Below are 20,921 nucleotides of genomic sequence, written 5' to 3'. Positions count from 1 at the left end.
TTCGGAGGGTATGCTACAGATAATATGACACAGAGTCCCATACTGATATCAAACAGCTTCACACCAGCTACAATCAACTAGCATCAGTTAGCATCAAAAAGCATCAACTAGCTTCATTAGCTAGCATCTACTGTCATCAACGAGCATCAACTAGCATTCACTAGCATCAACAAGCTTCATCTAGAATCAGCTAGCATCCACTAGCATTGCCTAATTTCAACTAGAAGCAACTAGCATCAGCTAGCATCAACTAGCTGCCATCTAATGGTACGAGCTGTTTTTTGCTGGTGACATGCAATCGCATCAGACTGAAACTGGTCTACTCTTTAATCAGACGTTTCCAGTTTGTCTTTTCTGTGAAACACCACCTTCATCTCAACGTGCCGCACTCCAGCCTGTGAATAACAACAGCTAATAATGTTAAGTATAAGCTCAAAGCTCCGAAGACAAACGAACGTTGAGCAGGTGTTTTAGAGGAGCACTAGCTAAACATGATCATGATCACATTAAGGTCTTCATACTACATGTGAAGTGTGAAGTGTCAGATCTTGTCTCCTCTATGTGTCCTTTAGGAGGTGTAGCTTCTCCCCACAAAATCAGACTACAACCTGAACCACTGCTCAGTAACCACATGACCACCAAATTCTACCTGAACGCCAACCGTCTCGTACTCTTGTACCAAAACAAACACGGACGTTTAAAATACCGACTGGACATGAAGACTTCAGATTAGACTCTTTACACATCAAACACTGTACGACTTGATCTGCTGACTGTCAACAGCAGCTGAGCCAGACTGGAACAACGCAGTCCAACTGGGTCCCACCATTCAGACATACAGTCCTGATGTGTGTCCCTGCCTTTAGACCATGACACTCACAGTGACGCCAGCCTTATAGGGAGATGACAGAGGATAAACGAAACGCACCCTGGCTGTGTTGTAGATCCTGAAGATGCGACTGATGACGTCCTCCTCCAAATCTGCAGAGACAAACTCCACCTGCAGGGAGCCGAGACGATGGAGGCCGTTCTCCGGCCAGTACTGAGGACACAGCTGAGACATGGACAGGCAGGCAGGCAGACAGACAGAAATTTCATGCTGAGTACAACAGGTTATTCATATAAGATGGACTAATTAGACTTCATCAGAACATATGGAGGACTCTTTATAACAGTCACTACAGCTGTGTGTGTGTGTGTGTGTGTGTGTGTGTGTGTGTGTGTGTACCTGTGCTGGGTCCACGTCGTTCAGCATGACGATGGACGTACAGTGGTAGTCGAGGACCAGACGCCAGAAGTCCTTCACTGTGTTGGGCAAAGGATGCTGGGTAACAATGAAGGCTGACGGCTGCTTGTAGCTCTGCAACAGTTAACACATGCCCAAATATGGTCACATAGCAGGAAATGACACCACACAGGTGAAGAAATAACATCAACAACAACAAGCAGCAGCAGATTTTCTGTTTCTCTTTATGAGCTTCACTGTGGAAGGAGCTTTGAAGTGACACTCAGTCTGAGGTTAGATATTTGGTTGGTTTCCACGACGACAGAGTTGTTATTAGTGAAATGGTAGGGTAGGATGTTCAGGACAATACTCTGGTCTGCATGTGTGTGTCTAAACCCTCCATTAACCCACAAACATGCTGAGACTGCTCCCTGTCTGTCAGCAGTTTAAAGGGACAGCCGAAGTTTCAGGTTTTAGCAGGAGCCGCTAGCAGCTAATCCAGCACACTTTGAATGGAGCCAGTTTACCTCAGGTCACAGTAATACAGATGAACTCGCTGAATTCATGGCAACATTATACTTCCTGTTCACAGGAAGTTCCCTGTGCACAGTTGTGTGTGTGTCTGTTCACGGCTCCCAAAGCATCTTGGGAACTTTAGTTGTCAGCCAAAAAAAAAGTAAGACAAAGAATAATAACAACAGCGACAACACCCTTTAAAATGAATTTGTTTGTGCTGCACATGATACACGTTTCAGGCTCCCTTCATGTGTTACGTACATCCATGAGCGCGGCGTTGATGTAGTTGGAGCTCTCTCCGTCGATGGTGATGAGGAAGGGCAGGCAGCGGTCCGGAGGCAACACGTCCATGCAGCGGTTCTTCTCATGGTTTCTGGGCAGCAGGGCGATGCTGCAGTCCTCCACCCGCAGCGTAGGCGTCACCATGTTCAGAGTCTACGCACACACACACCAATCATGTCACCAGTATCACTATACTATTATCAATACATATCAATACCAGAATCCATTCAACACTCCACCTGATCTCAGATCTTCCATCAGTTTCAATAAATGCTGCTAATAACTTCATGAGGTGTTTATAACGTGTTCATTAATGTTAACAATTCATTACTCACTCACATATTATTATTTATACTTTAGTCTTTGATTAAAACTGATTACCTTTAAGTTGTGGCTTATTAATGCTTAGTGGTGGTGGCTCATTTCTCGGTATGAAAGACGTGTCAACATTTCCAAAGGCAGACTTGAAGTTTATCAAGCTTTATTCAAGATTTATGAACATGTATGACTGCAGAGCTGTTGGTTTGGTACCCTTAAATACTGTCTTCTTAACTCTTATCATGTGGTCCTTTTTTCAAACAGTTAAAATATGAAGTGATCAATACGTCACCCTGAACTCCTCTTTGATCTGACTGGAGTTGGTCTGAGGATCCAACCGGTTCATCTCGTAGTAAACTGACCGCAGCTGACTGGCTGGAATTGCCGTGTCGCCACAGAGACATGCCTCCAAGATGGCGTCATGGATGAAGACATACTGCTCCTGGTGGACAGAGGGGGCTTAGGATGAACATGAAGATACTCTTCACCTCCTCCTCCTCCTCCTCCTCCTCCTCCTGCCGGGTTTGATTGACAGGAGGACTGTTGCTGAAATGTCACTTCATAAATGATTTATGTCACAGAGGAGGTGGAGGAGGAGAAGTGACATTAAAAGTCAGACAGAGAAGGTCATCACCATGTCCACTTCTGTCACATCCTGTCACTAACTGTTTGATGACATCACAGACGGACTTTTAACCCTGCTGAAGTGCGTTGTGTGATTTACACCACATAATAAAACCTCCATAATGACAAAACTCTGAATCTAAACTTATCACGGTTTTGTAACGAATACATAAATCTTGTGATTTTGCTTTGTGTGTGTGCTTGCGTGTGTGTGTGTGTGTGTGTACCTCGGTCTGGACCATGTTGACCCGTCGTGCTCTAAGCTCCCGGACACAGTTGTAGATGTCCACCACGCCCTCTCTCTCTGCCATGTCCAGCATGATGTCAATCACGATAAAACAACCTGTACGCCCTGCTCCCGCACTGACACACACACACACACACACACACACACAATAATAAAACAGCGCTCACAACATAAGAACATTTGATTTGAACATAATAACACATAGCGAGATGAGTGTACCTGCAGTGAACCACAGTGGGGCCGGCGGTGGGCGGGGTTTTTGCTTTGACGCGGCGGATGAAACCCAGCAAGCCGGTGGCATGAAGCGGCACGCCGTGATCAGGCCAACCGGTGAAATGGAACTGACGGATCTCCCTGATCTCTGCCACGCCCCTCTGACAGACAAAGAGAAAAATTCTTCCTCCATGTTGTCTTAAGCATGGTGCAGCCAAACAACCACGCTGTCTCTTTGCGGACTGACTCGCTATGGTGGTTTGTTCATCTCCAATCTCCAATCCAAATAACAGCAATACAAATGACATTTCGACTCTGACATACTTAAAGATGGCCGACACGTTTCTACTTCCTCCCACTGTACAAAAGTGAAGCCAAAATATCTCTGTGTGTGTGTGTCACAGTGTGAGTGTGTGTGTGTGTGTATGTTACAGTGTGTGTGTGTGTGTGTGTATGTTACAGTGTGTGTGTGTGTGTTACGGTGTGTGTGTGTGTGTGTATGTTACAGTGTGTGTGTGTGTGTTACGGTGTGTGTGTGTCACAGTGTGTGTGTGTGTGTGTGTGTGTATGTTACAATGTGTGTCACAGTGTGTGTGTATGTTACAGTGTGTGTCAGTGTGTGTGTGTGTGTGTGTGTGTGTTACAGTGTGTGTGTGTCACAGTGTGTGTGTGTCACAGTGTGTGTGTATGTTACAGTGTGTATGTTACAGTGTGTGTCAGTGTGTGTGTCACAGTGTGTGTGTGTGTGTGTGTGTGTGTGTGTGTCACAGTGTGTGTGTATGTTACAGTGTGTATGTTACAGTGTGTGTCAGTGTGTGTGTCACAGTGTGTGTGTGTGTGTGTGTGTGTGTTACAGTGTGTGTGTGTCACAGTGTGTGTGTGTTATACCTTTTCCACAGCGAAGGTGCGGATCACGTACTCTGACAGCAGCTGAGTCTCAATCAGCGTCACCTTCATGTCGCCATAAATCTCAGTGTCATCCGGCCAGTACTTACAACACTTAACCTACACACACGCGCGCACACACACACACACACACACACACACACACTTGTTTATTCATTCTGTTTAAACTTGCAGAAATAAATGGACTCATTAATTAAACAGAAATATAAACAGAACAAAAGCTGCTGATATTAAAATCTCATTAGAGACTCCACCCACCTCATTAACAGATAATTACTGTGAGCTAATCACACTGTCACCACGGCAACCATCGAGGTGAATGGGGACGGGGGGAATGGGAAGGAGCGGGGCATTAAAGAGAACAAATCAGACTAAGGTGTGTGTGTGTGTGTGAGACAGGGAAAGACACAGGGAGATAATCAGTCCGATCTATCCCAGAATCCCCCTCTGCGCCTCTCCTGGAGAGGGGGAGCAGATCCCTGGTGCCTTGTGGGTAATGAGAGCTGGGACAGGGAGCGTGCCCACAGGTGTGTGTGTGTGTGTGTGTGTGTGTGTGATCTCAGGTTAAATCCTTCAATTTCAGAAGGAAAAGAAGGTGTGTTTTATCCGTGTCACATGAGGGAGGTTGGCTGAGCTCTGAGCTCACCTGCACTCATTTCAGTTCACAGTCAGGTGTGTGTCTTCATTGCACCAACCTCATGGAGACAACTGAAACCTTTTCCAGGTGGTGCTGCGTGCAAACGGATGCTGCAGTCTGAACAAACAACATCCTGATAGACTAACTGTTCTCAGGCTGTGAGCCGCTGTGGAGCTAACAGTGTGAGCTGTGTCCTGTGGGTGGCGCAATAGGAAAGATAAAGACTACACTATATAGACAAAAGTATCCAGACAAATGTCTTTATGGGACAAAGCTGTCTGTTTGTTTAGAATAACACGTCGTTAAAGGTCCAACGGCGTGTCCAGTTTTCTGTGTGACCTGAAACTCATCGTGCTGATGCAGTCAGCTGCATATGGATGGAATTCAGAGGAATTTACTTTTCAACTACAGAGGATAAACAAAGAAGAGACGTGACAGATGCAGTCTGGGAAATGGAGTCCCTAACTTCATCAGAGAGGAAAAAGCAAGCAGATGGCCACAACAATCAGTCTGTGTGTGTGTGTGTGTGTGGACTCACTCGCCCCACCTCCACCAGGTTGGTTACCATGACAATGGCGGCAGTGTTTTCCTGCCAAACCATCCGCCAGAAATCGTACACAGTCTCCTGCATGGGACCTGTAACACACACACACACACACACACACACACACACACACACAAGAAACTTCACATTAGACAGCAGATCAGCAGGCGACACCAGAGCTGTACATGAATTATAATGACTCTTTTAATTAATTCAAATTAAGCGTGCGCACACACACACGCGCGCACACACAGAAAATGTTTTTAATCACTGTTGACAGTCTGTGTTTTGACGAGCTAATTAGTTCATGCTAATCCATTCCTGTCCTCAAGTGTTTTACAGCAAGAATGCGCCGGCACAAGAACACACACACACACACACACACACACACACACACACACACACACATTCCATATTCATGCTCACACACTGACGTGTTGGATGGATTTTTGTGTGTGTGTGTGTGTGTGTGTGTATGTGTGTTTTCAAGTAAAAGTTAATCCTCCAGATTTCAGGTGTGATTTGGCGCCACCTGAGTTTACAGGTGGTAAATCAGAATCAGAATTCCTTTATTTATTATTCTTTTTCGTACAGACACTGCACTTGCAGCTTTCCCGACCAAGAAAGAAAAGTGAAAGATATAAAAATAAAACGAAGGCTGAGAAATACAACAGAAGGGGCTCAGCTTGGTCACCCGATGTGGACCCCACGAGACACGAGCCACACGGAACATGGCACTAACTATTGATTTGTGTTTTTCAAAGTGTTTTGTGTTCTTACCTTGGGTAGCGATGTAGTGATTGGGTCTGTGGTATCCCTGAGAGAAGACAAGGAGCAAAGAGAACATTTAGGATACATCAAACAGAGACAGTCTGTCCTCATTGGGACAGTCTGGTCTCCATCTTCAGTGGGACAGTCGGGGACTTCCACATTGACTTTCACGGTTGTTCTGTTTACAGAGTCAACACATGTGCAACATGGACTGATGACGAATGTCACCATGGAAACAGAATCAGCCTGGACACTGACCTTTAAAGGAACACAAACTGTGTGTGTGTGTGTGTGTGTGTGTGTGATACTCACATCGACGTAGTTGGCGTTGATGTAGTCGGAGCCACTCTCTCCATCCTGAGGCTGCAGCCGCACACGCGAGTGGTCGTCTTACATACATGCATGCAAGCGCGCACACACACACACACACACACACACACACACTCAGTGTTAATTGGCCTTCCGAACATAATCACCTGCAATCAGTTTCTGTTGAATAAACAATCTAATAATAAATTAATAACCACTTCATTATGTTCATTCAACTACATTACATGAACAAACTGCACTGTGTGTGTGTTCCTTTGAAATTTAAATCCCAATAACCACATTAAATGTAACAAATAAAATAAAATAAAAACAAAACTTATGGCTCGAGTTCGTCCTGAATTTCATCTGCAAACATGAATTTCAAGGTTCAACATTCGTGCTTTTATCAGTCAAATGATGACAATAACCCAATGACGGCTTTACAGATAAAAGAACAATTAACATGAAATATTATAACTGTAGCAGTCACATAAGAAAAACAACAATAAAAAGTGCACGGTACAAATACATAAATGAATAAACATGAAGCTTGTTTTAATTGTGTTCTGCTCTTTGGCAGAACCTCCTCGGGTTCTCTGCTGAAACAAAGATGGTGGACTGAAGCTGTGAGACACTCTGACGACTCGGTTCTCAAATCGACTTATTTCTGTTTGAAGTCAAATCTAAAAATACAAAAAAACTCATTCATTGACGAGTCCACTGTCACGCCTGCAGCCGATTGGCTGTCGCTTACCGTTATCTGAACACACACACTGGTCAAAGAGACAGGTGTGTGTGCGTGTGAGTGTTGGGTGTGTGTGTGTGTGTTACTGACTGGTATAATTATGGAGTTTGTCCCTGCAGGCCACCATAGCTCACAGCAGCCTCTATCACACCTCATTAGCATAATAGCCTCACCCTATGACAGAGAGTGTGTGTGTGTGCGCACGTGTGTGTGTGTGTGTGTGTGTGTGTGTGTTGGTGTTAGCCAGCAGCTGAAACTGAGCAGCTGTCAACACTGAGTTTCTGGAAAGTTAGCACGTTAGCTTCAGCAGTTATGTGATGTGTTTCGGAGGCCTAAGGCTGTGTGATGATAAAATCTGATGTGAGATCAGGCCAGTGGTAAACAACAATAACAAACAGACCCCATAAGGTGCCCGTTTCCTGTCCGACATGTTCAGAGAGCTCGGAGAACGTCATCGTGATGAAGCTGAATGTGCGGTGAAGTCGTGTGATTGGTCCATTAAAGTTAAAAAGTGACATATTTTGTCATTGGAGGGAACTCACTCCAACGAAATTTGTGCTCTGCATTTAACCCACCCAAGTGACGTGCACACACACACAGCAAACCCGGGGCAGTGGGCGACCGTGTGCAGCGCCCGGGGAGCAGTGGGGGTTAGGTACCTTGCTCAAGGGTACCTCAGCCATGGACACCGGGACGGGGAATCGAACCAGCGATCCACCGGTTACGAGTCCGACACCCTAACCGCTGATCCACGACTGCCCCAGGACCAGCACCCATCTGCTGCATACAGACTGAAATCATGTTAAACCTAAAGCGACGGTTCCCATAACTCATGAACATGACACTCATCCATCACCAGCAAGTCCCAGGAAAAACCAGCAAGTCCCAGTCTGCACCAAATCCCAGTCAGCACCGAAATGTCCCAAGTCAGCATCAGCAAGTCCCAGTCTGCACCAAAACGTCCCCACTAAAAAGCAACAAGTCCCCATTCTGCACCAACAAATGGAAAACGGAACTTCTCAAAGGGGACAAATAAAGTACTTTTTCTTTCTTCTTCTTCTTCTTCTGTACACTGTAGGGGATGCGTTGACAGTAGTTGTTTCAGGTGGACCGAACTGAAGAAAAGTCCCACCCAATAGCATGTCATGTGACACTTCAGGGAAAGCAAATACAGAAATACACGGTCTGTGGAGAAACACACTAAGCGGACTGGTGATAGTTTGCGTTCAGATTGTGAGTGACATGTGGGTACGTACAGGCGATGATGTTTCCATAGCGATTCTTCATGCGGTTCTCGTCCTTTTTGGCTGAATCCCACGGAGCAGACTGTCCCTCGAAAAAACTCTAAAAAGACAAAAGACAGAGAGGTTGTTTAAAAGGAAAACAGATCCAGAGTGATGAAACTCAGTGAACAACTTCATGAATAATGCAGAGGATGTGTTTGATTTCCTGTTCTCTGCCTGAACACACACACAGGCGGTAGTTTTATGGTCCAAGCAGATGATTAAGTCCAATTATGAGGAAGAGGCTCAGAGAGAAGCCGGAGGCGCCTAAACACAAACCTCTTCTTTTTTTTTTACTGTGTTCAAACAGAGTAAGAGTACTGCGCTAAGCTGAAAGGAAAGAAAGGAAACATAAACACTGAACCACTTCGATTGAAAACATTAAAACCATGAGAGGATTGTCTCGTATTAATCCACCACACGGCCAGAAGCCAGTGGGTCCATTTCAGCTGCAGTTGTGCTGCACATTTTGATTTCTCATGTTTAACAGGCGGATGGAAAACACGTCTGCCTGCAGTTCAAAGTTCACATGAGATGGCTTCTAGTCTCTTCATAAACGTGTGGTCGTTTTAAGTTACTTCTCTGTCTGTCTGTCTGTCTGTCTGTCGAAGCAACTCACACTCTTTGATCCACAGCAGGTTTCCTGGGTCGCTCATTAAAATGCCTGCAGACAGACATGTGTGACAGCAGTCTAACAGCTCCAGACATCCATCAAACTGAGAGGTGAGTGATGTCACACACACACACACACACTCACACACACACACACACACACACACACACACACACACACAGACACACACACTCACACACACACTGACAGACACACTCACACACAGACACACACACACTCACACACACACTGACAGACACACTCACACACAGACACACTCACACACACACTCACCTCTACATGACCAACAGTGAGAAACAAAGGGAGGAAAAAAAAGAAAAGAACAGAAGCTAAACTAATGACTGCTAGCAGCGACTCCTATGTGTGTGTGTGTGTGTGTGCGTGTGTTTGTGTTAGGAATTCATCTTGTTTTTGGACACTGATACTAATGCTAGCTCAGAGGTCAAAGGTCACAAAGTCTATGACCTGCAGAGGTTTGAGATCACATGTCCTTCCAATGAAACTGATATATTATACCAAAGATCATACTGTACTACTGTACCACTGTAAACCAGAATACTGTACTACTGCACCACTGTAAACCAGAATACTGTACTACTGCATCACTGTAAACCAGAATACTGTACTACTGCATCACTGTAAACCAGAATACTGTACTACTGCATCACTGTAAACCAGAATACTGTACTACTGCACCACTGTAAACCAGAATACTGTACTACTGCATCACTGTAAACCAGAATACTGTACTACTGCACCACTGTAAACCAGAATACTGTACTACTGTAAACCAGAATACTGTACTACTGCATCACTGTAAACCAGAATACTGTACTACTGTACCACTGTAAACCAGAATACTGTACTACTGCATCACTGTAAACCAGAATACTGTACTACTGCATCACTGTAAACCAGAATACTGTACTACTGCACCACTGTAAACCAGAATACTGTACTACTGCACCACTGTAAACCAGAATACTGTACTACTGCATCACTGTAAACCAGAATACTGTACTACTGCATCACTGTAAACCAGAATACTGTACTACTGTACCACTGTAAACCAGAATACTGTACTACTGCATCACTGTACTACACTGTGTGACACAAGTGACAAAAGGCTCCTTTCAGATCTCAGCATGATTGTGTTCAGTTAAAGTTGTCAGTGTGAGAAACATGCTGTGATTGGATGATTAGTTACGACTCACTGCGACTCCATCTTCTCCCAAAAATATGTTCTGACACACACACACACACACACACACACACACACACTCAGTAACTGGCTGCTTGTCTACACTCTGTCTCACTCTCACAGTGAGTGTGTATATATGTGTGTGTGTGTGTGTGTGTGTTGCTGTCTCATTGTGTCTCACACCACAGACAGACATTCAACAGCGTGGCAACACAGACATGAACTGACAGACAGCTGGTGATCAAGACAAAGTGACTCCTGCTAACATGCTAACTAATCTGCGCTACCTCTGAATGATTTTACAATTCTGAAATCAGTCTTGATCTGAGTTCAGTTGTCTGACAAAGTAACGCGAGCTAAACTTTCTCAGTTGTGAAGGAGCACTGAAGCTACACCTTCATCTTCATCATCATCGGTGGTTACCCAGGACTCGGTGTCAGCGGCTGTCCTTCAGTTCAGACTTAGCCTCATGCTAACCTCAGTGCTGACTAACTTTAGCTTTATCATTGCTAAATGAAAACAGGCTTCAGCTAACAGACTGATCGTTAGCAGAGATCAGCTGTTACTAAACATACAGTCACTAACTGCAACTGTAGCTTTCAATTTTGAAATTTAATTTCACTAATCTAACACAGCACACCCCAAACGGCCCAACATTGACAACATGACCTTAAATGAGTAAACAACATCAGTTAGCTTGGTATTATCATCCCTCCTGTTACAAACTGTGTGAATACTGACTCATCCTCTGTGGATGCAGACAGAAATAAAACACAGAGCCACATAAACAAAGATTTAGCTTTTGGACTCAAAAATTGTAGTTTTTTGGAAGTCATGCTAGCTTGCGATGCTATAGTGACTTCCTGTTCACATAGCTAAATGCTTGTGATTGGACAGTTTGACAGGTGTTTCCTTGCAACAGATTTACACATCAGTGAAGTCTTTGTTAAGTTTTTAAGGATCAGCCTAAGTTAGTAAATCACTTGTTTGAAAGTCTATAAAGGATTCACGAAGAGCTGCCGCCCAAGATCCTCCAGGACCGCCAAAGTCCGGAATGGTCAGTTGGTGTTAATGTTTGGCTGTTTAACACAACCAAACCTGAAGCGACAGAGCAGCTGCTACATTAATGACAGCAATGAGGTGATGTGTTGTTTAGAAACACCGTCGGCCCGTCCAGGTGAGCATGAGATCCTTTTCCTCCTTCGCTCAGACATTACTGATCCTCAGAGATGAATCAAACAGCACCTCATGAAGTTTTGTATCAATCAAACATGCTGGTCTGGCTGTTGGCGACACAGTGATGGAAGATGGTGTTCACTGACGGAAGTGCACATAAACAAGGTGAATCTCAGCCGCAGTTTGTTGTCACGTGTTAGCATTAATGCTACATTCGAGTCTCAGCGCTAACCATTTCTGTCAAAAACAAACACCTGCCAGGAGGGAGAGGGTTAAATGAGACTTCTTGCTGATCTGGAACAGCAGGAAGTTTGAACGTCCTTCTTCACTGTGCATTTATCCTCCAGAGAAACAGAAAGTGACGTCTTAAACGCGAATGCAACGCTAATACAAACTGCGGCTAAGCTAGTCGAAGTTAAACAGACCTCAGTTAGAGACATTCAGCTACAGTGATAATGTGTGTGTGTGTGTGTGTGTGTGAATGTATTACGTTAGCTAACATCTAGCATCTGCTCTAGTTGACAAGAACACAGGATGTTAAGAATCTGAAAACCAAGAAGGTGCCTTACCTCATTAAGCTGTCCAATCAGATTAATTAGTAAAGGAGAAGCATGGAGGGAGATAACAATCGTCAGCTTTACGTCTACTCGACTCACTGCTGCAGCACTTAACATCAATAATCATCAATTATCAGATCAATGACTGGACAGTAATCGACTTTGTAATCTACAGAGAAGGATTAAAACCACAGGAAAGAGTTGATTCTCATGTTTATGTTGAAAATCCTGCCTTTAGACTGAAAGTCTGTCCACTAAGCTGTCTCTTCATGTGGCCCTAATCCTCTTCCATAGACACCGATGAAGGCTCTGTACAAGATTTAATCATTAATGACATGATCAGGGTGGAAGGTGATGTCCACCGGTTCATGAAACTCTGACGTCATCACATGTTGATCAGTGATCAATCACAGCATTTTGTTGGTTTTTTTCTTTAGATAAAATAAACATTTTAAAATGCAGTTTTCCATTTATCTTTTGCTTCAGAAAACTACTTTATAAATATTTTATATTTATTTTACCTTTAAATTGATAACATTATTGGAATGCAACTGCATTAAAATTTTTGGGATGCTTTTAAATTGTTTGGTTATTTTTTAGAATTTTTTACTTTTATTGTTAATGTTGATAACTAACTGATGAGGAAATAATCATGAAAAAATCAACAACCTGCAGACCTGATGAGTGACCTGTCGATTCCAGTTTTTACCAATTCTGATTTTCTTTCTAAGAACTACAATTGACAGCATATACAAACAAAAATCAACTTTTCTTCAATGCACAATTTTACTTTCATAATAAAAGACATCATTAAACTTTGCAATTTCCTCCAAAAATAAAGTGCTCTGCAACAGGAAGGAGCTACAAATAACAATGAAAGAGTAATCAGACCACCAAACCATTTTTTGTGTATTTGGAGGCAGACTACATCACCAAAAAGCCTAGTCTTTTTTTTAATTTTATTATTATTTTACTTTACCAAACAAAAGCAGGTCCAACAGATTTGCACAACAAAACTAATGTCAGTTACTGTTAAAATTTCACATGATGCTCATAAACTCATCAGGCCTGAGGTCATTTATCACATTTCTGAAGCCTCCACGCTCAACTATGACGAACAGCTGATCAAACGGGGTCGTGAATTTTCCTTGTAATTGCTTTGGTCTTTTCACTGCTCACTAATGTTAGCGTGCCGCGGTGACGCCGCGGTAACATGTGACGCCGCGGTGTGTGCGACGCGTGCCGTATGCGTAAAACGGCCGGTCTCCGGTCCGGGCCGAGAACACTGAAAATCGGCCAATTCTGGTCCCTGGCCGGATGGTTGGTGCATCTCTAGCAGAAACCAAGAGACATACTGGTTTACTGCTTTGGGAACCGTCATGTGACAGACAGACAGGCGGAGAGTGCGACAGAAACACTGGAAGAACTCCTCACTGCTAACTTTTTGCAAATGGAGGGTGAAAATACGTTTGTGTGTGTGTGTGTGTGTTTGTGCTCAGTATGTATAATGGATTAGCCCTGAGGGCACCCCGCTAGCAGGCAACCAGACCTGAACACACACACACACACACACACACACACACACAAGCTATTCCCTGTTTTGGCCCATTAGCTGGAGGGAGGATCTATAATGTATGTGTGTGTGTGTGCAGGTAAGTAACTTCCATTAGTAAGTTTCTCTACTGATGGAAATTGGTAAACATGTGGAGTTCACACATACGCACGCACACACACACACACACACACAAACAGCTGCTGGTGTGTTCAGTGTCTTTCTCTTCTTCATTCAACCCTGCTGCTGAAACGATTTGTCGATTTGCAGATAATCAGTAACATTCCAATCAATCGAGTATCTGAACTGATTCATTGATCCTTTTGGGCTGTCAGTGGGACTCGTCACCTTCAGACTGAATGATCTGTCAAAACAGGTGAAGGACTGAGGAAATGTTTTGGGGTGGTGATGATTTTTAGATTTTCTGGAGTTTTTAGAATCAAAGATCAGTCCATTGATTGAAAAAGTGCAAAACAGATAAACTGATAATGAAATGGATCAGCACAACAAGCACTTTAGCAAAGTTGTTGTTTGAGTTAAATTTACAACAATGTAGAAATAAAAATAGGAAGAACATCCTGCAAACTCACTAGAGATCACAGCAGTCACTGTTGGGTGCACTAAATGTTAGAATAATATAATATATTATTATATTATATTAGAATAATGTAAAAGAGTTTGTTTCTGGGTTGGCCCTGCGATTGACTGGCGACCAGTCCAGGGTGAACCCCGCCTCTCGCCCGTAGTCAGCTGGGATAGGCTCCAGCTCCCCCGCGACCCTGACGGATAAGCGCTATAGAAAATGGATGGATGTTTCTGGGTGAAAGTGTTTTCACAGTGGAGTGAATCAGCTTCTGCTAAACTTCAATTGGTCTCTGAACTGCTTCAATCTTCCCATTTGTGCCAATAAGGTTTTTCAGCAGGTGAAGCTTTCATTGTGAGCTGTGATTGGCTGATGCAGTAGGCAGAATAAAGGTCACATTTCACTCAGTTAGCTCCGCCCCCACAGGTGTATGCAGAGCTGAGCATGAAGTCTGTCTGACATAAGAGTGAAAGTATGACCGGTTATGGTGTGTGTGTCCTCACCTCGTACTCCTCCTTGAAGCCGTAACCTTCGGCACACTTCATCTGGGTGATGTGCTGCAGCAGGTCGGCCACTCGGATGGCCGGGTGCAGCTGACCCGTCTGATAGGGCAGCGCTTCCCGCTCAGACTCCCGCTGCTTGTAGTGGGACTGGACCAGGCTGCTGGTTTCACTGGTCATCGTGTGACTGTCATCTGAGGGGGGAGGAGGAGGAGGAGGAGGAGGAGGAGGAGCAGAACAAGAAAACAAACAGGTCAGATTCAACACAGTCAGTAGACACCCAGATGTGAATGGACCGGATAAAACTGAGCCGTGTCAGAACCCACACCTGTTCACACTGATAGAAAATGACCCAGAGCCACAGATCTCAGGTCTGTTGTGAGGGAATCAGATTTGCTTGAATTAACTTGATCTATCATGACATCAGCACAGGGATTTGTGGATATGTCGGTTTTTAGAGCTCAGTTTTATCTCAGGCGGGATTTTGGCCACTAAACCAGATTACAGTCTTGAGTTTAAGGTTAATTCAGTCCTTGTTTTCAGACTGAACTCCCATCAGACTAGCGTTCAGATTCGGTTTGCAGTTCAAACACCAGACAAACGTTCAGAAAGAACCATGATCCGGCCGACCTGATGGATTCCAGCAATCTGATTTCATCACAGGTTAGCTGAGCAGGTGTGCACCAGACTGTGTGGAACAGTGCAGGTGAACAGCACAATGTGACACTGTCCACACAGGAAGTTAAAAGAGAAGATAAAATCACAGAGTATGTTCAGTTTTAGACCTAATTAATGACAAGTCCTGATCCACATCCACAGCTACCACACCGTTACCATGACAACACAGGTGAATGGCACACACATCACATGACTGCAGAGAGGATCATGATTGGTGCTGGTTTATTTTCACACTGCTGGTTTGACTGTCAGTCGCCAATCGATAATCAAACACGATGGAGGTTCAATTCCAATTTATTTTAAGATATGAACTGCTGGTCCAAATCCAGTACAACATGTATGAGTACTGGTCCAGATGTGGTCCAGGTTCTTGGTGCTGCAGTGTGAAAAAGAACAGAAGATTCAGAGTCCTGGAACAAAACAAACTGGTTTTACCCTCAAATAAACATCCAGGACTCTGATGTGAACATTTCAACAAATACTCGGCGGCCATTCCTTCCACTACGCTCTCTGACTCTGTTCTTATTGGCTAGCCTGGGGGCTGACTGACCAATCAGAAATTCTCTACCTCAAACAGTCAAACCAATCATGGCGAGGGTGAGCAGATGGGCAATCTGATGTAGGTGGTGGCTTGTGATTGGATGGAGGGGTACAATGAGGCAACCGTGACAACATAAATGACAACCAATCAGAGAAAGAGAGATGAGCAGAGCTGAAACTTGATTGGTTTGGAGTGAAATGAAGAGAGGAGTTGGGGACTGTAATGCCACAATGTTGCATAGGGGTAAGAAGGACGCATGGCCACGCGAAGCAATGACATCACAGTGTGTGGTGGGTGTTGCCCCATGCGCAGTGGTGATATACACCCCCCCACCCCCGCCCCCCAAAATGAGCCCGTCCCTCGAGCCCCAAATTTAACCACTTACCATTAATGGGCACTTTACACAGAGAAAGATAGAAGAGAAGAAGAAGAGAGAGGAGACAGGGTATAAGCAACAAGTTTAGCTTTAGCCTGGACTTGAGCTAGTCTACTGCTAATACACAGCTAGCATGAATAAAACAGGAACTAGCTCCTAGCACTGTAGCTCTACTTGAACTTGTAAGAGCTAGCAGTGAGTGCCTGGGCTAATCTGGCTAACCGTACCCTAAATGAAAGACTCGGCCTAACGTTACGACCTCTGGCCTGAAGACAGTTTGGCTAGTCTGAGGAGAGAGGAGAGACAGTTCGCTTTCAGTTCCGCTTCCTTCACCTGGACATTAAGTTAGCTTGAAAGCACACTTAGCGGTGCAATGAGCCTCTGAGATTAGCCTGAAGTGTAGTTCTAAGAGGTGTGTTTTAGGCCGTAGCTAGCGCAAAACAAACGGAGCAGGTCTGTCATGTTCTACAAGCACAACTAAAATCATTAGCGTTCTTTTTCACAATTGAACGGTTACTGAAGTGAAGTGTTTGGTTTTGAGATCTTATCTTGCTCAGAGCTTATACTGATTTGGATTGTGTTCACCATCGTTGTTTGTTCCACCTAAAACGCTTCGGTTCACATGAGTCTTGTGAGTCAAGTCAGTGTTTACTTTCAGTATTTAGCCAAGAAAACTGTCTTTAAACCTGAATGTGAAGCTTCAACTTGACGAGACTTGAGGAGAATCACTAGTTAGCTTCAGTTACTAACCTAATGAATTATATTTTCAGTGAACATTTTACACGTTATGCCGACATTTCATGACTTCACAGATTTGTCCCTTGCTTTAAAAATTCTCATAAAGGCAGTAAAACATATTTGCTGTTGCAGTTTAGTACAATAAATATATAATTTCAAGGAGGCAACACTTGACTTTGAGGACTGCAGTAAAGTGGAGTTTTTGGTCCTGAACATAGATAAAAAATATCTTTTATTTAATAAAATTTTACTTTTAAACTTTACACCAGCTGAACGTCCCTCCTGTGTGTGATGTCACAGTGTACCCCGAGTGCACTGTGACATCACATAAATAACATAAATACGAATAAATCAAGCCAAACTTTTTTTTATTCATTCTTTAAGTTGTGTGGTTTTCTGCATGTGATGGAAGTTAAATGTCAGATATTTCATTTTTATTGTTGTATTAGGTCATCTTCCTGCTTGTTTTGTGTCGAGTTAAGAAAATCTGTAAATCCACAAACATGTGCGAGATCCGAGGATCACAGCCGAGACATCCGGACAGTGAAACAAGCGACTAACAGGACCTCTGACTGACTCCTCTGCTGTGCCTGCTTTCAGTTATTGTTTTGTTGCTTTCCTCCCCCCCCAGTCCACGCTGGCGTGTTGTGTCCATGCAGAGGTTGGAGGTCACAGACAGACGTGACGTCAACACGACACGCAGGAATGTTGTGGATGCAGGGATGGAGTGAAGCCCACCGTCGTCTCAAGTAAAAATAAAGCAAGTCAGAGGGGAAAAAACATAAAATAAAAAGTAAAACAAACACTAAATTAATAATTAAAAAAAACAAACTTAATAATAACTGGTTTAAACTGGTGATAAATAAAAGTAAATTCAAAACCACTAAAAAAAATGAAGAAATTATAAGTCTAATAATTTCAGATAAATTTAACATATGTAAAAAACACATAAACACAAACTAAATAAAAATACAAAATAGTTTATCTGTAAATTAAAATGAATATAAAACAAAGAAGTTAAACTTTCCAAAAAGTAAAAAAATAAAAACAAAAAAAACCCCAAAATTAAAATCAGCTGAACGAGAAGCAAGCAGGGATGGATGGAAGCCAAAATATCACTCTCTTTCTCATTCTCTCCATCTTTTCATCACCTATCTCTGTCTCACCTGTCTGTCCACTCCCTGTCTGTCCACTTCCTGTCTGCCTGCCTGTTCAGGTTATTCTGTCCTACAGAGGAAGGAAAGAGAAAAAGTGTCTCACCCAGAATGGCCGTCGGTACAAACGGATCTGCCATCAGGACACATCAGCAGCAGACAGACAGGCAGAGAGACAGACAGGACAAAGGAAAAAGGAAGAAGAAGGGAAGATCAGCTCCCTACATCTCATTTGATCTTTTGTCTGTCCTGGACATCCACCATCACTATGGCAACCAGCAGACGAGGAAAAGGCAGCAGAACTGTGATTCGTCGTTGCTGCATGACTCAAAGGTTTAGCTTAGCTCGAGATAACAGCAGCTCAGCTCTGACCACGAGCTGTCTTTTTATTTGATTTACTTTTAAAGAGCTTCGTGTCAAGATAAACTGTTTTTCTGGAGCTTCTTTCATACCGGAAGCACATCAGAGACGATGATGTCCTCGGTGTTCACAGTTTTGATTGTATTTCACGTCCTGCAGCTCTGGCGCCCCCCTGAGGAGGCTTCAGTCTACTGCTGAGTTAATCTACTGAGCAGTCAGGTCGGAGCTCCGCCCCCCTTAGACTCAGACTGTGATTGGATACGCTCACGCTGGGGAATGAGTGACGTGTGTTTTTGTTACCTGGATAGTAGGAGTTGGGGACGGTGGTGCTGATGGTGTTTGTCTTCAGGGTGAAGGAGGACGGCGACGACACAGCTGAAACATGAGAACACACGAATGAGCCACAGTGCTGGTCCTTCATCGGCCTGGACACACACTCTGTGGTTTGACTCCGTCCGGCTGACACACACGCTCGATGATGAAGATGACGACGATGAAGCAGAAGTTATCGTGAACAATAAAACACCAGCCAACAAAGACAACAAAGAGCGAAACGAGGAGAAGAAGACATCATGTGTGCTGGAGGAGCTCAGTGGAGGTGAAAGCCTGAGGGAAGGTCAACTCCTCCGTCCTCTAGACCTCCATCATCCCTCTATCATCCCTCCATCATCCTGCTCCGTCTCCCTCCGGCTGCCTCCCTGACACTCCGTCACCTCATGATAAACACTCGCTCACAGCACCTGCAGCCACAGCAGCTCCTCATTCATGAACTCTGTCTGTCTCTCTGTCTTTCAGTCTGTCTGTCTCTCTCTCTGTCTGTCTGTTTGCTTGTGCATCTGTCTCTCTCTGTCTTTCAGTCTATCTCTCTGTCTCTCTCTGTCTGTCTGTCTCTGTCATTCCGTCTGTCTGTCTCTCTCTGTCTGTTTGTATGTTTGTCCATCTGTCTCTCTCTGTCTTTCAGGCTGTCTCTCTATCTCTCGCTGTCTTTCCTTCTGTCTGTCTCTCTGTCTTTCTGTCTTTCCACCAGTCTGTCTCTCTGTCTTTCCATCGGTCTGTCTTTCCATCTGTCCGTCTCTCTGTCTTTCTGTCTCACTGACTGGATGGACAGAGGGATGAGGATCATCTTGTCTCTGTAACCTTCTTGTCTGTCTCTTGTCTCACGTCTGCGTCCCCTCATAAACGTGACGTGTTGTGTTGTTGAGTACTCACTGCGTCCGTTCAGCGTGTGCGTGTCTGCCATTGTTGTGTGTTGCGAGCTGTTGACCATCAGAGTCATTTCCTGTCTGGAGCTCAGAGTTTCCTTCCTCTTCTTTGCCAACTTCCTGTACAGACAAAAAAACAAACGTCTGTAGTTCTTCTGGGTTTTCAGTGTAACACGTCCAACACTGAGGGCCCTGAACATGTTTGACTGGTCTCTTAAGGTGGCACCACAGTGTTCCAGACTCTGATTTGTTCACAGTTTTAAGGTGGTCTGAGTCTTGTTTTCCGATGTTTCACTGGAGCATATGAGCTGGTTTTCAAGGACATGTTTCTCTGCATATTTTAAACAAAAATACCAAAAATTTGTATGATATGCTGCTTTCATTTTATCTATCTGTCTATCTGTCTGTCTGTCTATCTTCTGAACCACTGCAGAGGAATAAATTCCATCTTTAAAAACATCCTTTCATCCTCTCATCCCACAAACACACACAGAAAACACTCAGTCCGTTTTAAAAGCCTGACGTATTTTTTCTCTTTCTATTCCGAGTGTTTGAGCAAAAAAAATCCATTTGTCCAATTACTCACACACACACACACACACACACACACACACAGTGGAGTGTGTTTAACCCTGACCTGAAAATGGAAAAGGAAAAAATATTGAAATATATAAATAAATCTAAAAAACATGCTTTTAAACTGAAAAGTAAGACATCAGTGAAAGTAGTTCTGTGTGTGTGTGTGTGTGTGGTATGTGTGTGTGTGTGTCGGGGTTAACATGGAGGACGGTGAAAGCACCCCGAGGCGAGGCTGCCCTCCTCCCCCTCATGTCATCTATTTCTTCTTCTGTGGTTCAGTCAGACGGCAAAAAACCTGCAGCGCTTCTTCTTCTTCTCTGATTCAGACCTGAGTGCACACACACACACACACACACACACACACACACACAGATCTGCAACACAAACTCTTTATGTGCTGCACAAACGTGTCTGCTGCTGGTCTCAGAGAGACAAACTGAAGACTGAGAGACAGACTGAGGACTGAGAGA

General features: G+C 44.0%; 1 protein-coding gene across 10 annotated transcripts in view; it reads right to left on the bottom strand.

Moving 5' to 3' along the window:
- LOC124050018 (receptor-type tyrosine-protein phosphatase mu-like) overlaps window positions 1-20,921 on the bottom strand; it is an 88,010-nt gene that overhangs the window by 4,209 nt on the left and 62,880 nt on the right. For 4 of the 10 annotated variants that reach the window (XM_046372179.1, XM_046372182.1, XM_046372186.1 and 1 more), the window contains 16 exons: window positions 19,880-19,992; window positions 18,971-19,045; window positions 18,417-18,443; window positions 16,428-16,439; window positions 14,827-15,017; window positions 8,594-8,681; window positions 6,596-6,672; window positions 6,293-6,329; window positions 5,507-5,604; window positions 4,314-4,430; window positions 3,432-3,586; window positions 3,193-3,328; window positions 2,634-2,783; window positions 2,003-2,176; window positions 1,229-1,360; window positions 929-1,054 (listed from right to left, as the gene is read on the bottom strand). In XM_046372179.1, the coding sequence (XP_046228135.1) occupies window positions 929-1,054; window positions 1,229-1,360; window positions 2,003-2,176; window positions 2,634-2,783; window positions 3,193-3,328; window positions 3,432-3,586; window positions 4,314-4,430; window positions 5,507-5,604; window positions 6,293-6,329; window positions 6,596-6,672; window positions 8,594-8,681; window positions 14,827-15,017; window positions 16,428-16,439; window positions 18,417-18,443; window positions 18,971-19,045; window positions 19,880-19,992 (1,708 nt within the window). Of the gene's footprint in view, window positions 1-928; window positions 1,055-1,228; window positions 1,361-1,395; window positions 1,880-1,949; window positions 2,177-2,633; window positions 2,784-3,192; window positions 3,329-3,431; window positions 3,587-4,313; window positions 4,431-5,506; window positions 5,605-6,292; window positions 6,330-6,595; window positions 6,673-8,593; window positions 8,682-14,826; window positions 15,018-16,427; window positions 16,440-18,416; window positions 18,444-18,970; window positions 19,046-19,879; window positions 19,993-20,921 lie in introns of those variants that run through there. The other 6 variants (XM_046372183.1, XM_046372185.1, XM_046372188.1 and 3 more) reach the window with 3 other exon arrangements.

The sequence above is a fragment of the Scatophagus argus genome, chromosome 18 (assembly GCF_020382885.2).
Source record: "Scatophagus argus isolate fScaArg1 chromosome 18, fScaArg1.pri, whole genome shotgun sequence".
Lineage (NCBI taxonomy): Eukaryota > Metazoa > Chordata > Actinopteri > Scatophagidae > Scatophagus > Scatophagus argus.
This window is presented reverse-complemented; position numbering and strand designations above follow the sequence as displayed.